The sequence below is a fragment of the Oncorhynchus tshawytscha genome, linkage group LG02 (assembly GCF_018296145.1).
Source record: "Oncorhynchus tshawytscha isolate Ot180627B linkage group LG02, Otsh_v2.0, whole genome shotgun sequence".
Taxonomy (NCBI): domain Eukaryota; kingdom Metazoa; phylum Chordata; class Actinopteri; order Salmoniformes; family Salmonidae; genus Oncorhynchus; species Oncorhynchus tshawytscha.
Window position 1 is genome coordinate 28,359,729 of NC_056430.1, and position 22,888 is coordinate 28,382,616.

General features: G+C 42.2%; 1 protein-coding gene across 1 annotated transcript in view; it reads left to right on the top strand.

Moving 5' to 3' along the window:
* The window catches only part of LOC112215667 (multiple epidermal growth factor-like domains protein 6), a 96,806-nt gene that overhangs the window by 13,455 nt on the left and 60,463 nt on the right, over positions 1–22,888 (top strand). The window contains exon 4 of the mRNA XM_042296179.1: positions 5,970–6,083. Within this exon, the coding sequence (XP_042152113.1) occupies positions 5,970–6,083 (114 nt within the window). The remainder of the gene's footprint in view (positions 1–5,969; positions 6,084–22,888) is intronic.

Consider the following 22,888-nt stretch of genomic DNA (forward strand, 5'->3'; position numbering starts at 1 on the left):
ATGTTTCTACAACTTGATTGGAGTCCACATGTGGTAAATGATTGGAAAGGCACACACCTGTCTATATAAGGTCCCACAGTTGACAGTGTATGTCAGAGCAAAAACCAAGCCATGAGGCGAAGGAATTGTCCATGGAGCGCCGAGACAGGATTGTGTCAAGGCACAGATCTGGGGAAGGGTACCAAAACATTTCTGCAGCATTGAAGGTCCACAAGAGCACAGTGGCCTCCATCATTCTTAAATTGAAGACGTTTGGAACCACCAAGATTCTTCTTAGGGCTGGTCATCAGGCCAAAACAAGGAATTGGGGGAAAAGGGAATTGGACAGGGAGGTGACCAAGAACCCGATGGTCACTCTGACAGAGCTTCACCAATCAGACCTTTATGGTAGAGTGGCCATACGGAAGCCACTCCTCAGTAAAAGGCACTTGGAGTTTGCCAAAAGGAGTGGCTTCGGGACAAGTCTCTGAATTTCCTTGAGTGGCCCAGCCAGAGCCCGGAATTGAACCCGATTGAACATCTCTGGAGAGACCTGAAAATAGCTCCCCATCCAATCTGAAAGGCTTGAGAGGATCTGCAGAGAAGAATGGAAAATACAGGTGTGCCCTAGTTTGTAGTGTCATACCCAAGAAGACTCGAGGCTGTAATAGGTGCTTCAAAAAAGCACTAAGTAAAGAGTGTGAATATTTATGAAAATGTGATATTTCAGTTTTTACTTTTATTACACTACCGGGCAAAAGTTTTAGAACACCTACTCATTCAAGGGTTTTTCTTTATTTTGACTATTTTCTACATTGTAGAATAATAGCGATGACATCGAAACTATGAAATAACACATATAGAATCATGTAGTAAAAAAAGAAGTTTTAAACAAATCAAAATATATTTTATATTTGAGATTCTTCAACTAGCCACCCTTTTCCTTGATGACAGCTTTGCACACTCTTGATAATCTCTCAACCAGCTTCACCTGGATTGTTTTTACAACAGTCATGAAGGAGTTCCCACATGTGCTGTGCACTTGTTGGCTGCTTTCCCTTCACTCTGTGGTCCAACTCATCATTGTGCTGGCCAGGTCATCTGATGCAGCACTCCATCACTCTCCTTCTTGGTCAAATAGCCCTTACACAGCCTGGAGATGTGTTGGGTCGTTATCCTGTTGAAAAACAAATGATAGTCCCACTAAGCCCAAAGCAGATGTAGTTTTGTATCACTGCAGAATGCTGTGATACACCTCCTCCTTTTATTTTATTTGTTTTATTTCACCTTTATTTAACCAGGTAGGCTAGTTGAGAACAAGTTCTCATTTACAACTGCGACCTGGACAAGAATAAAGCAAAGCATTTCGACACTTACAACAACACAGAGTTACATGGAATAAACAAACATACAGTAGAACAAGTGCAAATGTGCAAATGAGGTAGGATAAGGGAGGTAAGGCAATAAAGGCCATGGTGGCGAAGTATTTACAATGTAGCAAAATAAAGCCTCCCTGCTTTTCGGTGGGAAATACAAATGTGGAGATCATCCGTTCACCAACACCGCATCTCACAAAGACACGGCGGTTAGAACCAAAAATCTCCAATATGGACTCCAGACCAAATGACAAATTTCCACTGGTCTAATGTCGATTGCTTGTGTTTCTTGGCCCAAGCAAGTCTCTTCTTCTTATTGGTGTCCTTTAGTTGTGGTTTCTTTGCATCAATTCGACCATGAAGGCCTGACTCCTCTAAACAGTTGATGTTGCGATGTGTCTGTTACTGGAACTCTGTGAAGCATTTATTTGGGCTGCAATTTCTGAGGCTGGTAACTCAGATAATAATAAACTTATCCTCTGCAGCAAAGGTAACTCTGGGTCTCCCATTCCTGTTGCGGTCTTCATGAGAGCCAGTTTAATCAGAGCGCTTGATGGTTTTTGCGACTGCACTTGAAGAAACTTTCAAAGTTCTTGAAATGTTCCTTATTGACTGACCTTCATGTCTTAAAGTAATGATGGACTGTCATTTCTCTTTGCTTATTTGAGCTGTTCTTGCCATAATATGCTTGGTATTTTATCAAAAAGGGCTGTTTTCTGTATTACCCCCCTGCCTTGTCTCAACACAACTGATTGGCTCAAACGCATTAAGAAGGAAAGAAATTCCACAAATGTACTTTTAAGAAGGCACACCTGTTCATTGAAATGCATTCCAGGTGATTACCTCATGAAGCTGGTTGAGAGAATGCCAAGAGTGTGCAAAGTTGTCATCAAGGCAAAGGGTGGCTATTTGAACAATCTCAAATATAAAATATATTTTTTAAACACTTTTTTGGTTACCTCATGATTCCCTATGTGTTATTTCATAGTTATGTCTTCACTATTATTCTACAATGTAGAATAAAGTAAAAATAAAGAAAAACCTTTGAATAAGGAGGTGTGCTGAAACTTTTGACCGGTAGTGTACATTTGCAAAAAATGTTGCTTTGTTATAATGGGGTATTGTGTGTAGATTGATGTGGGGAAAATTATTTAATCCATTTTAAAATAAGGCTATAATGTAACAAAATGTGGAAAAAGTCAAGGGGTCTGAATACTTTCCAAACGCACTGATGTTAGGTATTTGTTGAGTGAGGGTGGAGTGTGAAATGGACCATTTTAATGTTCTGCTAAGCATTCAAAATGTAATGAGTACTTTTGGGTGTCAGGGAAAATGTATGGAGTAAAAATAACATAATTTTCTTTAGGAAAGTAATGAAGTAAAAGTAAAAGTTGTTAAAAATATAAATAAAGTCAAGTACAGATACCCCCAAAAACTACTTAGTTGATTGAGGGCGGAGGGGGTTGTGTTGGAACTGTGTTGGGTATTGTTAAGTGATTTCTGAGGGGACTTGTGGACTGCTGCTCCCAGACACAGAGCTGACCAGGTGTCTGAGCACAGGGCCAGGAGGACGTCAAGATGTTTAGACTTCACCTCACACTCCAGGGATTCTTCTGGAGCTGTTGAGAGAGAGGACTGAAATGATTCTGCTGCCCCCCCCCCCCACCCACCAAATCCCCCATTCTGGCAATGACACATGTCATTTTTCTCAGTGACGGGTTTATAGCTAAATGTGCAGTTTTATAACAACTGATTTGTACCTTGTCAGCTCGGTGATTCGATCTTGCAACCTTTCGGTTACTAGTCCAACACTCTAACCACTAAGCTACCTGCCTCTAATGACAAGAGTGTGCAAAGCTGTCATCGAGGCAAAGGGTGGCTACTTTGAAGAATCTCAAATATAAAATATATTTTGATGTGTTTAACACTTTTTTGATTACTGCATGATTCAATATGTGTTATTTCATAGTTTGATGTCTTCACTATTATTCTACAATGTAGAAAATAGTCAAAATAAAGAAAAACCCTTGAATGAGTAGGCGTGTCCAAACTTTTGACTTGTACTGTCTTTGATGGTGTTTGCATCTTACAAAGGACAAATAATGTCCCTTTTGTAACACTGATAAGTAACTAGCATAAAAATTAGATATGCTTAGTCTGATTGGGGAGGCCTGGCTCCCAGGGGCAGGGGCCTGGGCCATGCCTATGCACCTGATAGGCACTTCTGTTAGTTTGAGAATATAAAAGAACATATGTTCAATGCAAATGGGTCCAATGTAACGTCATGATTTGTGAAAAGTATTTTTTTCAGCTGTCGGGATGCATTTCTAAACAACTCAGCTGCCAGGTGGAAAATCAAAACAACTCAATTGGCTAGTTCAGCCATCTGGCAAGAAATGGGCGGGTTGTAAATTGATCCTACTGCTATGATTTGATAGAGCGAGGCCGTAACTCTGATCCCTTTCACATCTCTCTCTATTGCTCATATCATTTGTTGCTGTTTACTTCTACTATGATAACTATATCAATGGCGATGACATTTGCTACCAATCCATAAATGTACATAATATCTAACAAGGAGAGCGAGGGTAGGAAAGAACATTGAAACAATGATGCACATTCTGTCTGACTCAAATCTGCCCATAGTTTGAGAAGTGAGAACACACACACGCTGATCTACAGCTTTCTTGGTCCATAAACATGCAGGAAGATTCTTAGGTAGCTTTACCTATTGTCAACCTTTATTTAGTTATTTTTAACACTTCCTTCTTTCCCTATTACGATAATCATCTACTCTGATGTCGCCACAAGCCTTATTATTAGTGAATTAAACTAATATTTGCAATGGAGGTTAGATTTTGGTCACTGTGTCAGTTGACTCGTTTCTCAATACAGCACATTTCTGTTGTAGAATGAGCTACAGTATCTTACTGCTTGCTGATGATTTTCCCAGGTAGACATTCCTCGACATTATGCAGTGCTCAGCCGGTGAGTGGCGGCTGGGGGAGCAGATGTTTTGCTATGTAGAGGGACTATGGGCAAAGCCGATAAAGAAGGACCGGTAGACTATAACAGAACATTATCGGTCATTCTCTAGTTTTCTTTATATCAATGCCTCTATTTTCCAATTTCCCCATCTCTGTCTCCTCTCATGCTGATGTAACCCACCTGTGAGATGAATAGCTGTTCATTATGAAGCTGTCTAGCATTGAGTGGAGCTGCTGTTACCATGACAGATGACACATATAGCTAGAGAAAAAACACCTGTCGAGATCATGTGTAACACAGACATATTGGTCATTTCCTTAGGCAGAATGTTGAAAGGAAAAATAATTTGTTTTTAATCGTTTTCGAGGAAGGCATTTACAGACTGCCCAACTATTTTCTCCTTTTGCTGTAGTTTAAAAAGTAACACTGATTTGTTGGTAGTATATCTTGTCACTAATTTTTATTACCCATGTTGAACTGCACACCACCTTAGATCTTTGGTTGGCATGTCGTTATTAATAATAACAGCCACATATGTGGCCAATATATGGCCCCAAAAAGGACTGGGAGTGGGAATTGGTCATGCAGCTGCCGATCGGATTAGATTAGCAGAAAAATGCAGATCTGGCAGAAGCTACATCTTTTGAGAGGTTCCTGTCTAATCGCCTTGGAGAAGAGCGGGCATTCCTGCCATGATTAGGTGTTCCGTACATCTCCTCTCCCTGAGCCTTAGTACTGCTAGTGCCAACATGGGTGTGTGCAAATACAAGCGTCAATCCTCTGGTACTCTGTAGCCGTCACACTGTAGACTGCACCCTTCTTAATGGAGCGAAACATGAGGCTTGGCTTGCTCTCCTGTACCTTGCTGTGCAGTGTACAGAGATCCTACACACACACACACTAGCTTGGAGGTGAAGGCGAGAGAGGATGTGAGTTAAATGAGTGTGTAGAATGCGATGCTTACACCTATGTGCTGGATTCATGTGGCGTAGGCTACCTAGTGGTTTAAGGTGTTTGTTTATTCCAATTTCACGGATTTCACACGTCTAAACAAGACAAGTTGTTCGACTCTGGGAATTTAGCCAGATAGGGCCGTCTCTCTCCTAGATTTATGTCCCACACACTGTGACTCTCTGCCTCAACTCATGCTAATAGTACTGGATGCATGATCTTTGTCTGTGTGGAGACATGGGCCATTTAATTCAGTTTCAGAGCAGATTGCTATGTGACCATGGGGGTGGGGGGTTGACTATGTCCTTAGCAGAGATGCAGCCTATTTCTTTCACTAAGGGTTAAACTATCCCAGCTGATTCATTTTCTCCCAAAAACATTACGATTACTTTTTTTTCATCTTGTAATGTGCCTGAAAGCCACTCTCCTCCTTGAAGAGAGCCAACTGGAGGAGGGAGCCCTGTTAGCGTGGTTAATGTAACAGCAGGAACATCAAGGTCCCTCTCAATCAGATGTTAACAGGGAACTGAAGAGGCCCTGATAGGTCAAACCGTCCCACTGCAGATGTTGACATTCTGTGACAGCAGCCAGGTGCTTCTGCTCCTCTTATCTCTTCTCCTCTTTCTTTCTCTCCATCTCCTACCCCATCCATCCCGTCCCGGTGCCATCCTCCAGCTGTGTGTAGCTACGGCGTGTGCTTCAACGGGGGCCAGTGTCGGGAGGGCTCCCGCTCCAGCTCCCAGCTTTGTGACTGTCCTGCTGGCTTCAATGGGCCCAGTTGTCAGTATGGTGAGTACAACACTCTCTGTTTAATGTACTGTAGTTCCAACAGTATGTCCTGCTGTTCCTGTATAGCAACAGGGTTGACTGTAACAGGGTTGACCGTAACAGGGTTGACCGTAAGAGGGTTGACGATAACAGGGTTGACAGTTTAATCTTAAATCAGCCATACATCTCTATGTGACAGAAGAAATTGGAATCTTATTGTGTGCAACAGGGAGGGGCAATTGAATGCAAGCTTCACAAAAAATAGCCTGTCTATCTATGAGTTACAACAGGGTTGATGTGTTATGCTTCACTCACTCAGTTTTCCACCTCAAAACACCAGAAAGTTACCAAGAATAGTACAAACAGCTCACCTGCTTTTACACGACAATTTGTCTATAGATGCTCAATGTTTCTTGAAAAGGATTGGAGAAAAAAAAGGAATTGTTTTACAATATTAAAACTACAATTCAGATAATAAGATGGCGCCGGAGCAGAAGGCAGACGTTTTACGTGCCCCCAACCAATTGTTTTTTGTTTGTTTGTTTATCTGCGTTGTTTGTAACTTGTTTTAAAAAAACGAATTTAGTACATAATGTTGCCACTACTGTCTCTTATGACCGAAAATAACTTCTAGACATCAGGACTGAGATTACTCACCACAGACTAGCAGAATCCTTTTTCTTCTTTCACGACTCTGACGAGCCCGAGGCAAAGGATATACGGCTCCCTCGGGAACAGGCCCCAACCCCAGTGATCTGCGTGAAGAGGAGGTAGAGAAAGAGAGGCTGGAGAGCGGGCTGCCTTCTGAGGAGTAGGAGGCGATAAAATAAACCCCCACTTCCCTCAATTCTGCTAGCAAACATGCAATCTTTGGACAATTAAAATCGACGAGTTACAGGGAAGATTAAACTGCCAATGGGACATTCAAAACTGTAACATCTTATGCTTCACGGAGTCGTGGCTGAACAACGGCAATATCAACATACAGCTGGCTGGTTATATGATGTCCGGCAGGATAGAACAGTGGCGCCTGCTAAGACGGACTATGTATTTTTGTAAATAACAGCTGGTGCACTATATCTAAGGAAGTCTCGAGCTATTGCTCACCTGAGGTTGAGTATATCATGATAAGCTGTAGACCACACTACCTCCGAGAGAGTTTTCATCTCTATTCTTCATAGCTGTTTACATATCACCTCAGTCAGAGGTTGACACTAAGACAGCATTGAATGAGCTGTATTCCATCTTAAGCAAACAAGAAAACGCTCACCCCGAGGCAGCGCTCCTAGTAACCGGGGACTGTAATGCAGGGAAACTTAAATACATTTTACCAATTTTCTATCAGCATGTTAAATGTGGTCCAGAGGGAAAAGAACTCTGGACCACCTATACTACATAAACAGAGACCCATACAAAGCTCTCCCTCACCCTCCATTTGGCAAATCTGACCATAATTCCATCCTCCTGATTCCTGCTTACAAAATTAAAGCAAGAAGCACCAGTGACTCGATGAATAAAAAAGTGGTCAGACGAAGCAAGACTGTTTTGCTAGCACAGACTGGAATATGTTCCCGGGATTCCTCCAATGGCATTGCGGAGTACACCACATCTGTCTTTGGCTTCATCAATAAGGGCGTCGATGATGTAGTCCCCACAGTGACCATACGTACATACCCCAACCAGAAGCCATGGATTACAGGCAGCATCCACACAGAGCTAAAGGCTAGAGCTGCCTCTTTCAAGGAGCGGGACTCTAACCCGGAAGCTTATAAGAAATCCCTCTATTCCCTCCGACGAACCATAAAACAGGCAAAGCATCAATTCAGGACTAAGATTGAGTCATACTACACGGCTCGTCGGATGTGGCAGGGCTTGCAAACCATTACAGACTACAAAGGGAAGCACAGCCGAGAGCTGCCCAGACGAGCTAAACTACTTCTATGCTCGCTTTGAGGCAAATAACACTGAAACATGCATGAGAGCACCAGCTGTACCGGAAGACTGTGTGATCATGCTCTCCGCAGACTATGTGAGTAAGACCTTTAAACAGGTCAACATTCACAAGGCCGCAGGGCCAGAAGGATTACCAGAACGTGTACTGCGAGCATGCACTGACCAACTAGCAAGTGTCTCCAGTGACATTTCCAATCTCTCCCTGTCTGAGTCTGTAATACCAACATGTTTTAAGCAGACCACCATAGTGCCTGTGCCCAAGAACACTAAGGTAACCTGCCTAAATGACTACTGACCCATAGCACTCACTTCTATAGCCATGAAGGGCTTTGAAAGGCTGGTCAGGGCTCACATCAACACCATCATCCCAGAAACCCTAGACCCACTCTGTTTGCATACCACCCCAACAGATCCACAGATGATGCAATCTCTATTGCACTCCCCACTGCCCTTTCCCACCTGGACAAAAGGAACACCTACAGTTGAAGTCGGAAGTTTACATACACTTAGGTTGGAGTCATTAGAACTTGTTTTTCAACCACTGCACAAATTTCTTGTTAACAAACTATAGTTTTGGCAAGTCGGTTAGGACATCTACTTTGAGCATGACACAAGTAATTTTTCCAACAATTGTTTACAGACAGATTATTTCACTTGTAATTCACTGTACCACAATTCCAGTGGATCAGAAGTTTACATACACTAAGTTGACCGTGCCTTTAAACAGCTTGGAAAATTCCAGAAAATGATGATGTCATGGCTTTAGAAGCTTCTGATAGGCTAATTGACATCATTTGAGTTAATTGGAGGTGTACCTGTGGATGTATTTCAAGGCCTACCTTCAAACTCAGTGCCTCTTTGTTTGAGATCATGGGAAAATCTCATAGAGAGCTGACTGGTTGCATCACTGCCTGGTATGGCAACTGCTCGGCCTCCGACCGCAAGGCACTACAGAGGGTAGTGTGAATGTCCCATTACATCACCGGGGCCAAGCTTCCTGCCATCCAGAACCTCCATAATAGACGGTGTCAGATGAAGCACTAAGAATTGTCAAAGACTCCAGCCAACCTCCAGCCACCCTCCAGCCACCCTCCAGCCATCCTAGTCAAAATGCAGAAGTTTGTACTTTAGCAAGTCTTTATTCAAATAAAAAATAGGATTTATTGGATTTTCCATGTGGTCTAGATTAAAGGGCATTTCAATTAATATAACAAGGTTTGCAAAGCTACTGTTAGTTTACCAAAGTTACCGGAATCTACAGTAATTTTGGTAGTTAACAGAAAATCAATGGCAATCTATTGTAACTTTGGTCATATTTACTTGTATAACTATTTTAAAAACATAGTCATACATTTTTTATGTCGGTCTTCATATTTCCCATAGGTTTCTAGCAGATTAACCATATGGTTTAAGAGAAAATAGCCTAATTTAATGAAAAAAGCATCTAATCAACAATGGCATTATTTCCAATTAACTCTGCAATTCTTCCAAATATTGACTTTTTTCACAGCTGCCAACAGTTTGAAGCCAAAACATTGACAACAAATACATACTGACATAATCAAATAGATAAGTGTGTAAAAATATATAAAGGTGGTATTCACTAAGTTGATGGTTTATACACTGAACAAAAATGTAAATGTAACATGCAAAAATGTAAAAGATTTTACTGTTCATATTAAGTTCATATAAGGAAAACAGTAAATTCATATAAATTCATTAGGCCCTAATCTAGGGTTTTCACATGACTGGGAATACAGATATGCATCTGTTGGTTACAGATACCATTAAAAAAAAGGTAGGAGCGTAGATCAGAAAACCAGTCAGTATCTGGTGTGAACACCATTTGCCTCATGCAGCACCACACATCTCCTTTGCGAAGAGTTGATCAGGCTGTTGATTGTGTGCAGATTCTTTAAACTGTCATTATGTGATAAGAGTCACTGACTCAAAGCCACAAGATGGTAGAACATATTTCAAACGTTGCTTGTTAGGGAGAGGTATGTCGTGTCTTTACTATCATTAAATTGAAGACTTATAGTTTTTATCAAAGATTCTCTGTAATTAGTATTACGCGATCAACTGATTAATCATGTAACTGTAATTAACTAGGAAGTCGGGGCACCAAGGAAAAATATTCCGATTACAAAGTTATCATTTCCTAAAATAACTTTTCAGATATTTTATCTGATCAATTAGTCTTCAAATTGATTAATTATTTACTTTACCTCATGTTAGTCTCATTCCAAACGTCGTAAATTGTTGGTTATCTGCACGAACCCAGTCTTCACTATGAGTCATCCATACATCAATTGTCTTAAATTATTTATTTATTACTAACTAAGCAATTCACAGAAATGCATAAATAAACAGTAAATATGGATACAAGAAATGATAGAAGAATGTGTCCTAGTGGGCTAAACCTGCATGGCGGCTTGTTAGACAAAAGGGGATGTGGGGGTCGACTAAGAAGTCACTACAGAGTGGTAATTATAACAATTGAAAGGCTAATCCTTTGCACATCAACGCTCACTCATTTGGGAACAATTGCAATCAATATATATATTTACGCTCAGTGTTTAGTCCACTCTCTCTCTCTTTCTCTGTCTTGGTTAGAGGGGATGGTTCAGAGTGATATTCATTAATTTGCTATAGAATGGATGTTTCGGCGGTTGTCGTTCTTCACGTTCAATGATACCGAAATCCTAGCTGCAAACTAGTAATTAATATCAAAGACTTGTTCTTATTCTGTCGGTATTGATAGTCTAAGATTTAACCATGTGGCATGGTTAAAAGATTCAGTAATGGTCTACAACCTCTGTCCTCTCCTAATGGAGAAAAACATGGTCAGGTGATAATTTCTCAAAGTTGGGTTTTATTCGGAATTGCAGAAAAGGGGCTGTCCCAGGATGTCTGACCCTAACTGGGCTCAGGGGCGGTCCTCTGATTTAGTTCAAATCAAAAGGGAATTGTATTTTCCTTCATTAAACAGTCCAAAATCATATTACACAATTTTACAAACAGTGTCATACTCACTCATTCATCTTATACAACAATTAGATGTAAACCTCATATCTGAGGCTATTATATAAACAGCGTTATGGTAATGTGGCCACACGTCTCCCATGAGCTTCCCCAAGTTGTAACAAATGGACCAGTTCGTAGCTGGATTCTTCACTGATCTTTTATACTTTCTCCGGAACATGAAATTTGTTCGGACCTCGAGTTCTGTGAGGTGGGAGAAATTCCTTTGTTCTCTATCAAAATTGACTCTCTCTATCCTCAGGAATTTACGACATCTCTCTGACCACAGCAGCCTAGTTGAAGGAGGAAAGGGGGAGGCAGGGAGAGGGGGATGGGGGATGGGGCTTGCTATACCCAAAGAGGGCAACGTCATGACAGGTAGTTGCAGAAATGTTGGAATGGTTTAGTCGACCGTAAAAGTGAAGTTTAACTCCACCATCTCTACATCTACAGTAGAACGGTGAATATGGAAGCACTTAAAGGTTGCGTACATTCACCGATACTGTACACACGGTACACAAACGATTGTCAAGCCTCTGACGCAGCCCACACATTTTCTATTAATATGTAGTTGACACCGCTGTTGTTGGTTTCCTCCACCCATTAACATTCTATATTTGTGCACAATTTCTTCTCAAAATATCCAATGGATTCAAAAGGCACTAATTTTGTGGAACAATCCATGTATCTCTGGCCCCCTCCATGTACTTACATTGTACAAGCCCTGTTAAACTTCTTCTACCTTATCACTTGCAGACATCATGTACAGTATCACGTTGTGCTATAATAACACTACCTCACACTGTGAATGAATAGGCAGTAGAGTAGACAGCTTATGAACAGGGAAACCAAAAACACTTCAATGTTGATGAATCAATTGAAACGGATAGCAGTTTGTCAGTTGATTAAAAACACATTTCTGGCTATTTTACCTCAGATAATGTCTCTATTATATCAACCCAATCTCTTCGCATTCTCACTGAACTCAACTTTAGTGATCACATTTCCCTACGAATGAATGTGAATCTCCTCACATCAACAGTTGCCATGAGCCCAAGAATGTTATCAGCAGTCGTTGTGGAAGTCAAGCCGGGTGAAGCAGTGCGTTAGAGTGGAGGATGTCGTTGTTTTTTTGATAACTACACACGACAGGAAATTCCTCCAAGTGTTTGCCTTTCACCAGAGTCGCCTGTCTCCCATACAGTCAAGGTCTTCTCAGACAGCATAGACTGGTAACCGACATCGGCGCTCCATTAAGTTAAAAGGTACAGGAACAATAGGTGTCCCCTTTATGAAGTTACAAGACCCAGCTCAGTCTGTCTGATCTCCCAGCTTTTTCACAAGATGTTAAACACAGGGCTTTCCTCTGTAGGGGCAGGTCCATTACTGATAGAGATGGGTTAACTAACAACGTCACAAAAACGATGTGCACGCCTCCATGGGGCAGAAGTCAGTGTGTTATTTTGATTCTGGATGAAGATGGGATGAAGTGTGGATTCAAGGACCTAGCCCTCCTCCGGCCCTGCTCCCTTCATCCCAGGGCTCTCACTCCACAGCCACCTGACAGAGAAAGGGGAGCCTGCTGCTGAAGAAAATGACCCTGGATAAGGCAATCCAAATCCCATCTTTCAACCAACTCAGTCTCTTTGTTTGATCAAGCTACTCTGAGCTAAGCCATGTTCTGTGATCTCACTGGAATACACCCATTGCTTCATGTCTCTCCTGTGGTGGCCAGACCTTTCTTTACTCTTCAGCTCTGAGAACAAGCTTGCAAACTGTCAGAGGCCCTCAGAAGACCAGAGAGTGTGTACTTTGTGTGTTGGATGTATGAGTAAATGTCTAGCCTGATGGAAAGCAGCATGTTGCTAGCCTTGCCCATGCTGAGCCATATTTTGAAGGACAGAGTGAGGTTAACCGTCAGGAAATGATCAACTTCTGCCATTCACAGAGACTCACTGGGGTCCCCTGCTGCTCTCTGTCTTTGTGTCTGTTAGCCTGTCTGTTTAATGTCAGAGAAGACCCCAGCAGCTAGCTATCCCTCCTCCCCTTCACACATAAAGACCCGGCACCTTCTCCCTATTGTCAGGCTATTATCCTATGAATGGTGTGGCAGTTATAGTGTCATGTGATTGGCAATGATTGGCCACTGGTCTAGGGTGTGGGCAGGTATTGGTTCTGGCTGACTTGAAGCAACCCCTCCAGTGCCGGGAGTTATACATGGACACTGATAACCTCTGAGCTGGCCTTTGTAGTTCACCACTGTTTTTTTACAGGTCCTAATGACAGCTACAGGCCTAGAGGACAAAGACAGTGTGATCCATTCTAGAGCAGATGCCTCTGTTTAATAATGGCTGATCTCTCTTTGTACTTCCCTCATGAAGAGTCCACCACCTACAGTTCAGCAACTTGTTTTTTAAAGTAACTCTGGCACATTCCAGGACGGGCATCCACTACAAAACAGAAAGAGGCGCCATGGCGCTTGTGTGGATCCTGTCCTGTGTCGTGTTTGTAGACTGTTATTATGATTCCAGTTTCTGTTGTGGTCATCATGCCTTCTCAGAACTGTCGGACTGGTGCGCTCTCTGTCATGTCGTCACATGTTCACAAATAAGCTGAGGAGACTGTGTAGCTGGATACGAGTGCTGTGCTTCCTCATGCATACCCCTCATTGTTTAATTACTCTGGTCTGTTCCTCTCAGCTGTCTCCCTGTGCATTCCTTCCTTTGGCATGCGATGGTGTGCGGTGGGATGTGATTCTGCTGTGTTTGTGGATAAATATCAGTGTTGTGTTCATAATTAGTAGTGTTCCACTCTCAGTACAAGTGTGCTGTAACAGATGTGTGTGTTTTTCTATTCACTTCTATTGTCCTTGAGTGTAACTTTTCCTCAGGGATTCTTTTTTAATATAAGACATTTAAGCACATAATAAATTGCCATTTGGCAGTGGCATTCATCATAGTAATTTTCACACTAAACATGTACATTAAGCACATCTTTATTTATACATACCACATAAAGCTAACATAAACATTACCTGTCATAACCATTTATGTTAGTTTACATCACTTGTTGACCTGCCAGCTATATGGACTTAAGTCTTGTAGTGAAACCACCATTTGTCTCTTTAATCAAGAATTGACCTTGTTTTCTCATACTTAGACCATTGGCCATGAACAGACATTAAAAGTTCTCAGCTGAAAATATTTAGAGATAGGAGTGCTATCTAACTCTTCAGTCAGTCAGATTATGCCCCACCCTAAACCCTATATCCTCTGTGGGATTGTGTCAGTTGGTGCAGTATGTGTGCCCACTGTACCACAAGACTATTATTACACTAACTCACACATACAGTATGCTGACTCTCACACAAACACTACAAGCACACACTGTTTACTTTACCTTTATTTAACTAGGCAAGTCAGTTAAGAACAAATTCTTATTTACAATGACAGCCTAGCCCAACTAAACCCTAACTCGGACGACGCTGGGCCAATTGTGCACCGCCCTATGGGACTCCCAATCACATCCGGTTGTGATACAGCCTGGAATCGAACCAGGGTCTGTAATGTCACCTCCAGCACCGAGATGCAGGGCCTTAGACTCTTGTGCCACTCTGGAGCATGCGCACACACACACGCACACACACACACTCATCATATGCTGCTGCTCATCTGTTCTTTATTTTGCTTTTATGATCTATTCTGATGACTAGCCACTTTACCTTGCCTGTATACACAGTGGGGCAAAAAAGTATTTAGTCAGCCACCAATTGTGCAAGTTCTCCCACTTAAAAAGATGAGAGAGGCCTGTAATTTTCATCATAGGTACACTTCAACTATGACAGACAAAGTGTGAAAAAAAAATCCAGAAAATCACATTGTAGGATTTTTTATGAATTTATCTGCAAATTATGGTGGAAAATAAGTATTTGGTCAATAACAAAGGTTTATCTCAATACGTTGTTATGTACCCTTTGTTGGCAATTGGCAAAAACCCTTTGTCAAACGTTGTCTGTAAGTCTTCACCAGGTTTTCACACACTGTTGCTGGTATTTTGGCTCATTCCTCCATGCAGATCTCCTCTAGAGCAGTGATGTTTTGGGGCTGTTGCTGGGCAACATGGACTTTCAACTCCCTCCAAAGATTTTCTTAGGGGTTGAGATCTGGAGACTGGCTAGGCCACTCCAGGACCTTGAAATGCTTCTTACGAAGCCACTCCTTCGTTGCGTGGGCGGTGTGTTTGGGATCATTGTCATGCTGAAAGACCCAGCCACGTTTCATCTTCAATGCCCTTGCTGATGGAAGGAGGTTTTCACTCAAAATCTCACGATACATGGCCCCATTCATTCTTTCCTTTACACGGATCAGTCGTCCTGGTCCCTTTGCAGAAAAACAGCCCCAAAGCATGATGTTTCCACCCCCATGCTTCACAGTAGGTATGGTGTTCTTTGGATGCAACTCAGCATTCTTTGTCCTCCAAACACAACGAGTTGAGTTTTTACCAAAAAGTTATATTTTGGTTTCATCTGACCATATGACATTCTCCCAATCTTCTTCTGGATCATCCAAATGCTCTCTAGCAAACTTCAGACGGGCCTGGACATGTACTGGCTTAAGCAGGGGGACACGTCTGGCACTGCAGGATTTGAGTCCCTGGCGGCGTAGTGTGTTACTGATGGTAGGCTTTGTTACTTTGGTTCCAGCTCTCTGCAGGTCATTCACTAGGTCCCCCCGTGTGGTTCTGGGATTTTTGCTCACCGTTCTTGTGATCATTTTGACCCCACGAGGTGAGATCTTGCGTGGAGCCCCAGATCGAGGGAGATTATCAGTGGTCTTGTATGTCTTCCATTTCCTAATAATTGCTCCCACAGTTGATTTCTTCAAACCAAGCTGCTTACCTATTGCAGATTCAGTCTTCCCAGCCTGGTGCAGGTCTATAATTTTGTTTCTGGTGTCCTTTGACAGCTCTTTGGTCTTGGCCATAGTGGAGTTTGGAGTGTGACTGTTTGAGGTTGTGGACAGGTGTCTTTTATACTGATAACAAGTTCAAACAGGTGCCATTAATACAGGTAACGAGTGGAGGACAGAGGAGCCTCTTAAAGAAGAAGTTACAGGTCTGTGAGAGCCAGAAATCTTGCTTGTTTGTTGGTGACCAAATACTTATTTTTCACCATAATTTGCAAATAAATTCATAAAAGATCTTACAATGTGTTTTTCTGGATTTTCTTTTTCATTTTGTCTGTCATAGTTGAAGTGTACCTATGATGAAAATTACAGGCCTTTCTCATCTTTTTAAGTGGGAGAACTTGCACAATTGGTGGCTGACTAAATACTTTTTTGCCCCACTGTACATACTGTATCTACCTCAAATACCTCATACCCCTGCACAGCGATATAGTACTAGTACTCCCTGTATATAGCTTCATCCTTGTGTATTCTATTCCTCTTGTATTACTATTGTTATTTTTCTTATTTGTTTAACTCTGCATCATTGGAAAGGGCTCATAAGCAAGCATTTCACAGCAAAGTCTAAACCAAGTCTACATCGGCGCATGTGAGAAATACATTTTGATTTCATTTTTATTTGTGTATACACTCTGCCAAGCTTGTCAATGCCAGGCAAGTGGTGCCCTTTGGGATACATAGAGAGCTTCCAGGGCTTTTAGACTCCTGGCAGACTACTTCATCAAAGGCCAACATCTGGCCTCTGAACACACAGTAACGCTATATGTCCTATAAAAACACCATCATACTTTAACAGCCTTTTAAGTGCTACTTGAGCTGCCATTCTCTGGGGTGAAAGGTAACATTAGTCATCTAGAAAACTCACAAAATATATTAGTGTTGTTAATAGGGAAAGTGTATACTGTGATGCCACTGTAGGAGGATTTCAAAGAGGATCGACACATAGTGGTGACGAGGAGATTGGCCCAAAGAAACAACCAATAGGAGCCAACATACTATCTAGAGATCCATATCACACGGCTGTTAAAAGCCAGCTAAATGTTTGTTATCTCTCTGTCTGTAGATCATGTTATAGCCCATAACTGTCAAATGCCCCAGTGAAATCCTTCTTTCATTGAGCAATAATTACGTTTTTTGCCTTTGTGTGTAAATTATTTCTGGACCATGATCTCATGTCTTGGCTGAGCTTGGGGTCATTGTAATGCCAAGCGTGCCAGTCAGTTCCAAACATCACTCAAGACAGTCTCTCTGGGGATGGCGATCATCATTATCATCTTTCTGTAACATAGCTATGCTTCAAAGCAAGCCAGGCATGCAGTGCACCCCTGTTATTGACTGGTCATAGATTTAAGGGCACAGGACTGGCATGATGTCATTAGAAGTGGAACTTGATGACCAGGCCAGACCACTCCACTTATAACAGGATGCCAGACCACTCCACTTATAACAGGATGCCAGACCACTCCACTTATAACAGGAGGCCAGACCACTACACTTATAACAGGAGGCCGGACCACTACACTTATAACAGGACGAAAGGGACTGATTGGAGTGGTCAGTAATGACAATGATAGAGGATGTTCAGTTTGAGAGAGTAGATAGGATATATATCATTACTTAGAAATAAGGAATCAATGAATAAAGAGTACATGCTGTTCTTTGTAAGGCAATATTGAGCAGGTCTGTGACAAAACCGTAACGCTTAAGTATTCAACATTACAGTATGCTCATAAACAACGGATCATTGCTTTGGAACAGTTGGGTCAATTATGCCTATGGCGCTGCTCAGACTCAGAGAATAAGTGCACAGAGTGTTAGGCTGAGGCTGGCCTCCACAGTCCAGTGGCCAGGCTCCTGTGGGATGGAACAGACAGTCACAGTGGCAGCTCACTGAGATGTGCAAGACAGAGAGGACACCACGCTCCATCAGATGCTCCACAAGCAGCACAGAGTGGTGAGACAGACTCAGAATCTAGCAGGGTCACACTTTCAGAGGACAATGGGTTTCAATGGAGGTGTATAAGCCTATAGCATGGTCTTGTGGATGTGTGAAGTAGAGGGAGGTGGTGGAGGTAGGGGAGCTGTAGAGATGGGGACCAACGGAGTGGTCTCTGCCCTGTTGTCGGTTCAGTTTTACTGCATGTTATCTGGGTCATCGCCTGGAGCCCCTCTAACAGTACATCATTCTTGGACTACCATTACACAAACCACACACAGCCGCACAGATACTAGGTACAGACCACACACACACACACACACACACACACACACACACACACACACACACACACACACACACACACACACACACACACACACACACACACACACACACACACACACACACACACACACACACACACACACTAACCTCCATCACGCAGAGAGATCTGTTTCACAGATGTCAGCTATACAGACCAGTGCATCGAGTGAATCTGTTTAGTATTCAACAGAGATCAATATACAGTGCCTTGCGAAAGTATTCGGCCCCCTTGAACTTTGCGACCTTTTGCCACATTTCAGGCTTCAAACATAAAGATATAAAACTGTATTTTTTTGTGAAGAATCAACAACAAGTGGGACACAATCATGAAGTGGAACGACATTTATTGGATATTTCAAACTTTTTTAACAAATCAAAAACTGAGCCCCTTTACTTTCAGTGCAGCAAACTCTCTCCAGAAGTTCAGTGAGGATCTCTGAATGATCCAATGTTGACCTAAATGACTAATGATGATAAATACAATCCACCTGTGTGTAATCAAGTCTCTGTATAAATGCACCTGCACTGTGATAGTCTCAGAGGTCCGTTAAAAGCGCAGAGAGCATCATGAAGAACAAGGAACACACCAGGCAGGTCCGAGATACTGTTGTGAAGAAGTTTAAAGCCGGATTTGGATACAAAAAGATTTCCCAAGCTTTAAACATCCCAAGGAGCACTGTGCAAGTGATAATATTGAAATGGAAGGAGTATCAGACCACTGCAAATCTACCAAGACCTGGCCGTCCCTCTAAACTTTCAGCTCATACAAGGAGAAGACTGATCAGAGATGCAGCCAAGAGGCCCATGATCACTCTGGATGAACTGCAGAGATCTACAGCTGAGGTGGGAGACTCTGTCCATAGGACAACAATCAGTCGTATATTGCACAAATCTGGCCTTTATGGAAGTGTGGCAAGAAGAAAGCCATTTCTTAAAGATATCCATAAAAAGTGTTGTTTAAAGTTTGCCACAAGCCACCTGGGAGACACACCAAACATGTGGAAGAAGGTGCTCTGGTCAGATGAAACCAAAATTGAACTTTTTGGCAACAATGCAAAACGTTATGTTTGGCGTAAAAGCAACACAGCTCATCACCCTGAATATACCATCCCCACTGTCAAACATGGTGGTGGCAGCATCATGGTTTGGGCCTGCTTTTCTTCAGCAGGGACAGGGAAGATGGTTAAAATTGATGGGAAGATGGATGGAGCCAAATACAGGACCATTCTGGAAGAAAACCTGATGGAGTCTGCAAAAGACCTGAGACTGGGACGGAGATTTGTCTTCCAACAAGACAATGATCCAAAACATAAAGCAAAATCTATAATGGAATGGTTCAAAAATAAACATATCCAGGTGTTAGAATGGCCAAGTCAAAGTCCAGACCTGAATCCAATCGAGAATCTGTGGAAAGAACTGAAAACTGCTGTTCACAAATGCTCTCCATCCAACCTCACTGAGCTCGAGCTGTTTTGCAAGGAGGAATGGGAACAAATTTCAGTCTCTCGATGTGCAAAACTGATAGAGACATACCCCAAGCGACTTACAGCTGTAATCGCAGCAAAAGGTGGCGCTACAAAGTATTAACTTAAGGGGGCTGAATAATTTTGCACACCCAATTTTTCAGTTTTGGATTTGTTAAAAAAGTTTGAAATATCCAATAAATGTCATTCCACTTCATGATTGTGTCCCACTTGTTGTTGATTCTTCACAAAAAAATACAGTTTTATATCTTTATGTTTGAAGCCTGAAATGTGGCAAAAGGTCGCAAAGTTCAAGGGGGCCAAATACTTTCGCAAGGCACTGTAGCTGCAGTGTTAATTTTTATGACCTCTGTGCATCTCCTTGTTGAACAGGAATGTTCCTTTTCCCATCCACATATACAGTCATAGTGACCTCCAGGAGAACTTGCCTCTGGTTCCTTTTACACAGATTATGCATGATGAAAATTAGGGAAGACAAAAGTGATTAAAGGAAGAGCGATAAAGCTCAATATCAGACTAGGAAGAGAAGAGAGACACTTAACAGGTTACAGGAGAGGGGGAGCTGTGTCTGTCTGTCAGTCAGTCTGCTAGCTTTTCTCATGTCGTCATGACATTTGCTGTTTGAAAAGAGAGACGGCCTCTTGGCTATATGTAGGAGAGGGATGAGTAGGACGACACAAAGAGAGAGGAGAAGCTAGGGACTTTCCTGTTAACAACAGCTATTATTCTCAGTAGAGAACAGAGCGCTGGTTTGACAATGCTTGTACAACCTGGCACTGGCCTTGGCCCTAGTTGTCTTATGTTCATATTCTGTTAATCTAAAGCTTTTGTTATTACTGAAGAACACTTGATATTTGACTATCATAGTGCTGAACGCAGCACAACATATTTGTTTTACAATTATCCAGATTTGATTTAGATTTCTTTGTGAATTCTGGTACCTCTCAGATATGTCTTTCTGCAGCTGGGATAAAGGCCTTTCCATTTCTAACTGTTATTGTCTGTTGAGAGCGACGCTCTTCAAAGAAAAAGCATTATATTCTGGGTGTTGCAGGAGTGGTTGCCTGGATAGCAGAACTGTAGTCAGTCATGTAGAGTTATTCCAGATGTTACTAGGTTAATAAGTGTACCATCTCCTCTGTTTGCCAACCATTAGCTGTGGGTGAACTCTACAATTACCTCCAGTTGATAGAGGCCTCTCCTCAAAGTAGCTTTTCAGAACCTGTCTCTCAACTGTCATGTGGCCGTAGCACCTTCTGTCACTGCAGACACACTGACTGACCGAACATGACTTCTTTTAGAACCTTGATGTTGTCTTTAGGCTGGTCTATATTACTACAACTTAATAACCTTTGCTGTCCCTACCATATGATTTGAATATTCTCTGTGAAAATACCACGTATTTACATGATCTGGTATGTAAATTATGTTTTTAATGATGGTCCTTCAGTTCAATAAATCACACTTCTAAGCAAGCATGTTTTCATGCATTTATTTGTTTAGCTTTGATACAACCTGCCGTTATTGAAAACAAGCAGTCAAAGTTTTGTTTTGATCAACATACTGTATAAATCGTTCTGGGTCTTTGAGGCGGTTCTGGGATAGTGCTTAGGGAGTCTCTGGTAAACAAAACCCAATACTGTCAGGGAGATCCACTGCAGTGGGATAAGAGTCTTTAATGAGCTTCATTACAGGGGGTTGCTCCCTCTGGGGCATAGCTTCTGACAATAATGTCAATGTGAACATGAACAGGCCATAAATGAGCAGAGTTTAACACTTAGTCAGGGTGACTGTGTACCACATCCAGATCACATGCGTGTGTCACAGGAAAGCCCCCCTTGACTGAATCAAGTGCAATTGCTCCTATAAATGTACCCGTCCTGAACGATTGACCTCTGTCCTACCTCTCAAAGGAATGATGCGACTTTGTCTAGATGATGCTGGCAGTACGCATACAGTACAGTACCAGTCAAAAGTTTGGACACACCTACTCATTGCATGATTTTTATTTATTTTTACTGTTTTCTACATCGTAGAATCATAGTGAAGACATCAAAACTATGAAATAACACATATGGAATCATGTAGAAACCCAAAAAGTGTTTAACAAATCAAAATATAATTTATATGAGATTCTTCAAAGAAGCCACCCTTTGCCTTGATGACAGCTACAATGACAGTAGGCTGTCATTGTAAATAAGAATTTGTTCTTAACTGACTTGCCTAGTTAAATACAAATGAAAAAAGAAATACCATTACATATTTGTGTGGCCCCCTGCTGTCTGTGAGGATGGCAGGGGAGCGGAGAGGTCAGAGGTGAACCTGGCATGCGGACCCAACCTATAGGTCTGAGGGCGAGCTGCAGTTTACCATGGCTGACCTCACATGTAATAAAGGCAGGAATTTTTGTTACATGCCCTGTCACCCTGTTTGTGGACATGGGTTAACTATTATTGCCACGTTCATTGTGCCATTGAGAGGTGATGTGAGAGAGCAGCAGTAACAAACATGTTGCTGTTCTGTCAAGGTATTGGCTCCTGTTGTGGAGACGGAGAGATAAAAAAAGAATCTGACTGACTGTGAGGATAAACCATTCCATGCTCTAGTCCTGACAGGTAGGACTTTGACTGTGAGGATAAACCATTCCATGCTCTAGCCCTGACAGGTAGGACTTTGACTGTGAGGATAAACCATTCCATGCTCTAGCCCTGACAGGTAGGACTTTGACTGTGAGGATAAACCATTCCATGCTCTAGCCCTGACAGGTAGGACTTTGACTGTGAGGATAAACCATTCCATGCTCTAGCCCTGGCAGGTAGGACTTTGACTGTGAGGATAAACCATTCCATGCTCTATCCCTGACAGGTAGGACTTTGACTGTGAGAATAAACCATTCCATGCTCTAGCCCTGGCAGGTAGGACTTTGACTGTGAGGATAAACCATTCCATGCTCTAGCCCTGACAGGTAGGACTTTGACTGTGAGGATAAACCACTCCATGCTCTAGCCCTGGCAGGTAGGACTTTGACTGTGAGGATAAACCATTCCATGCTCTAGCCCCGGCAAGTAGGACTTTGACTGTGAGGATAAACCATTCCATGCTCTAGCCCTGGCAGGTAGGACTTTGACTGTGAGGATA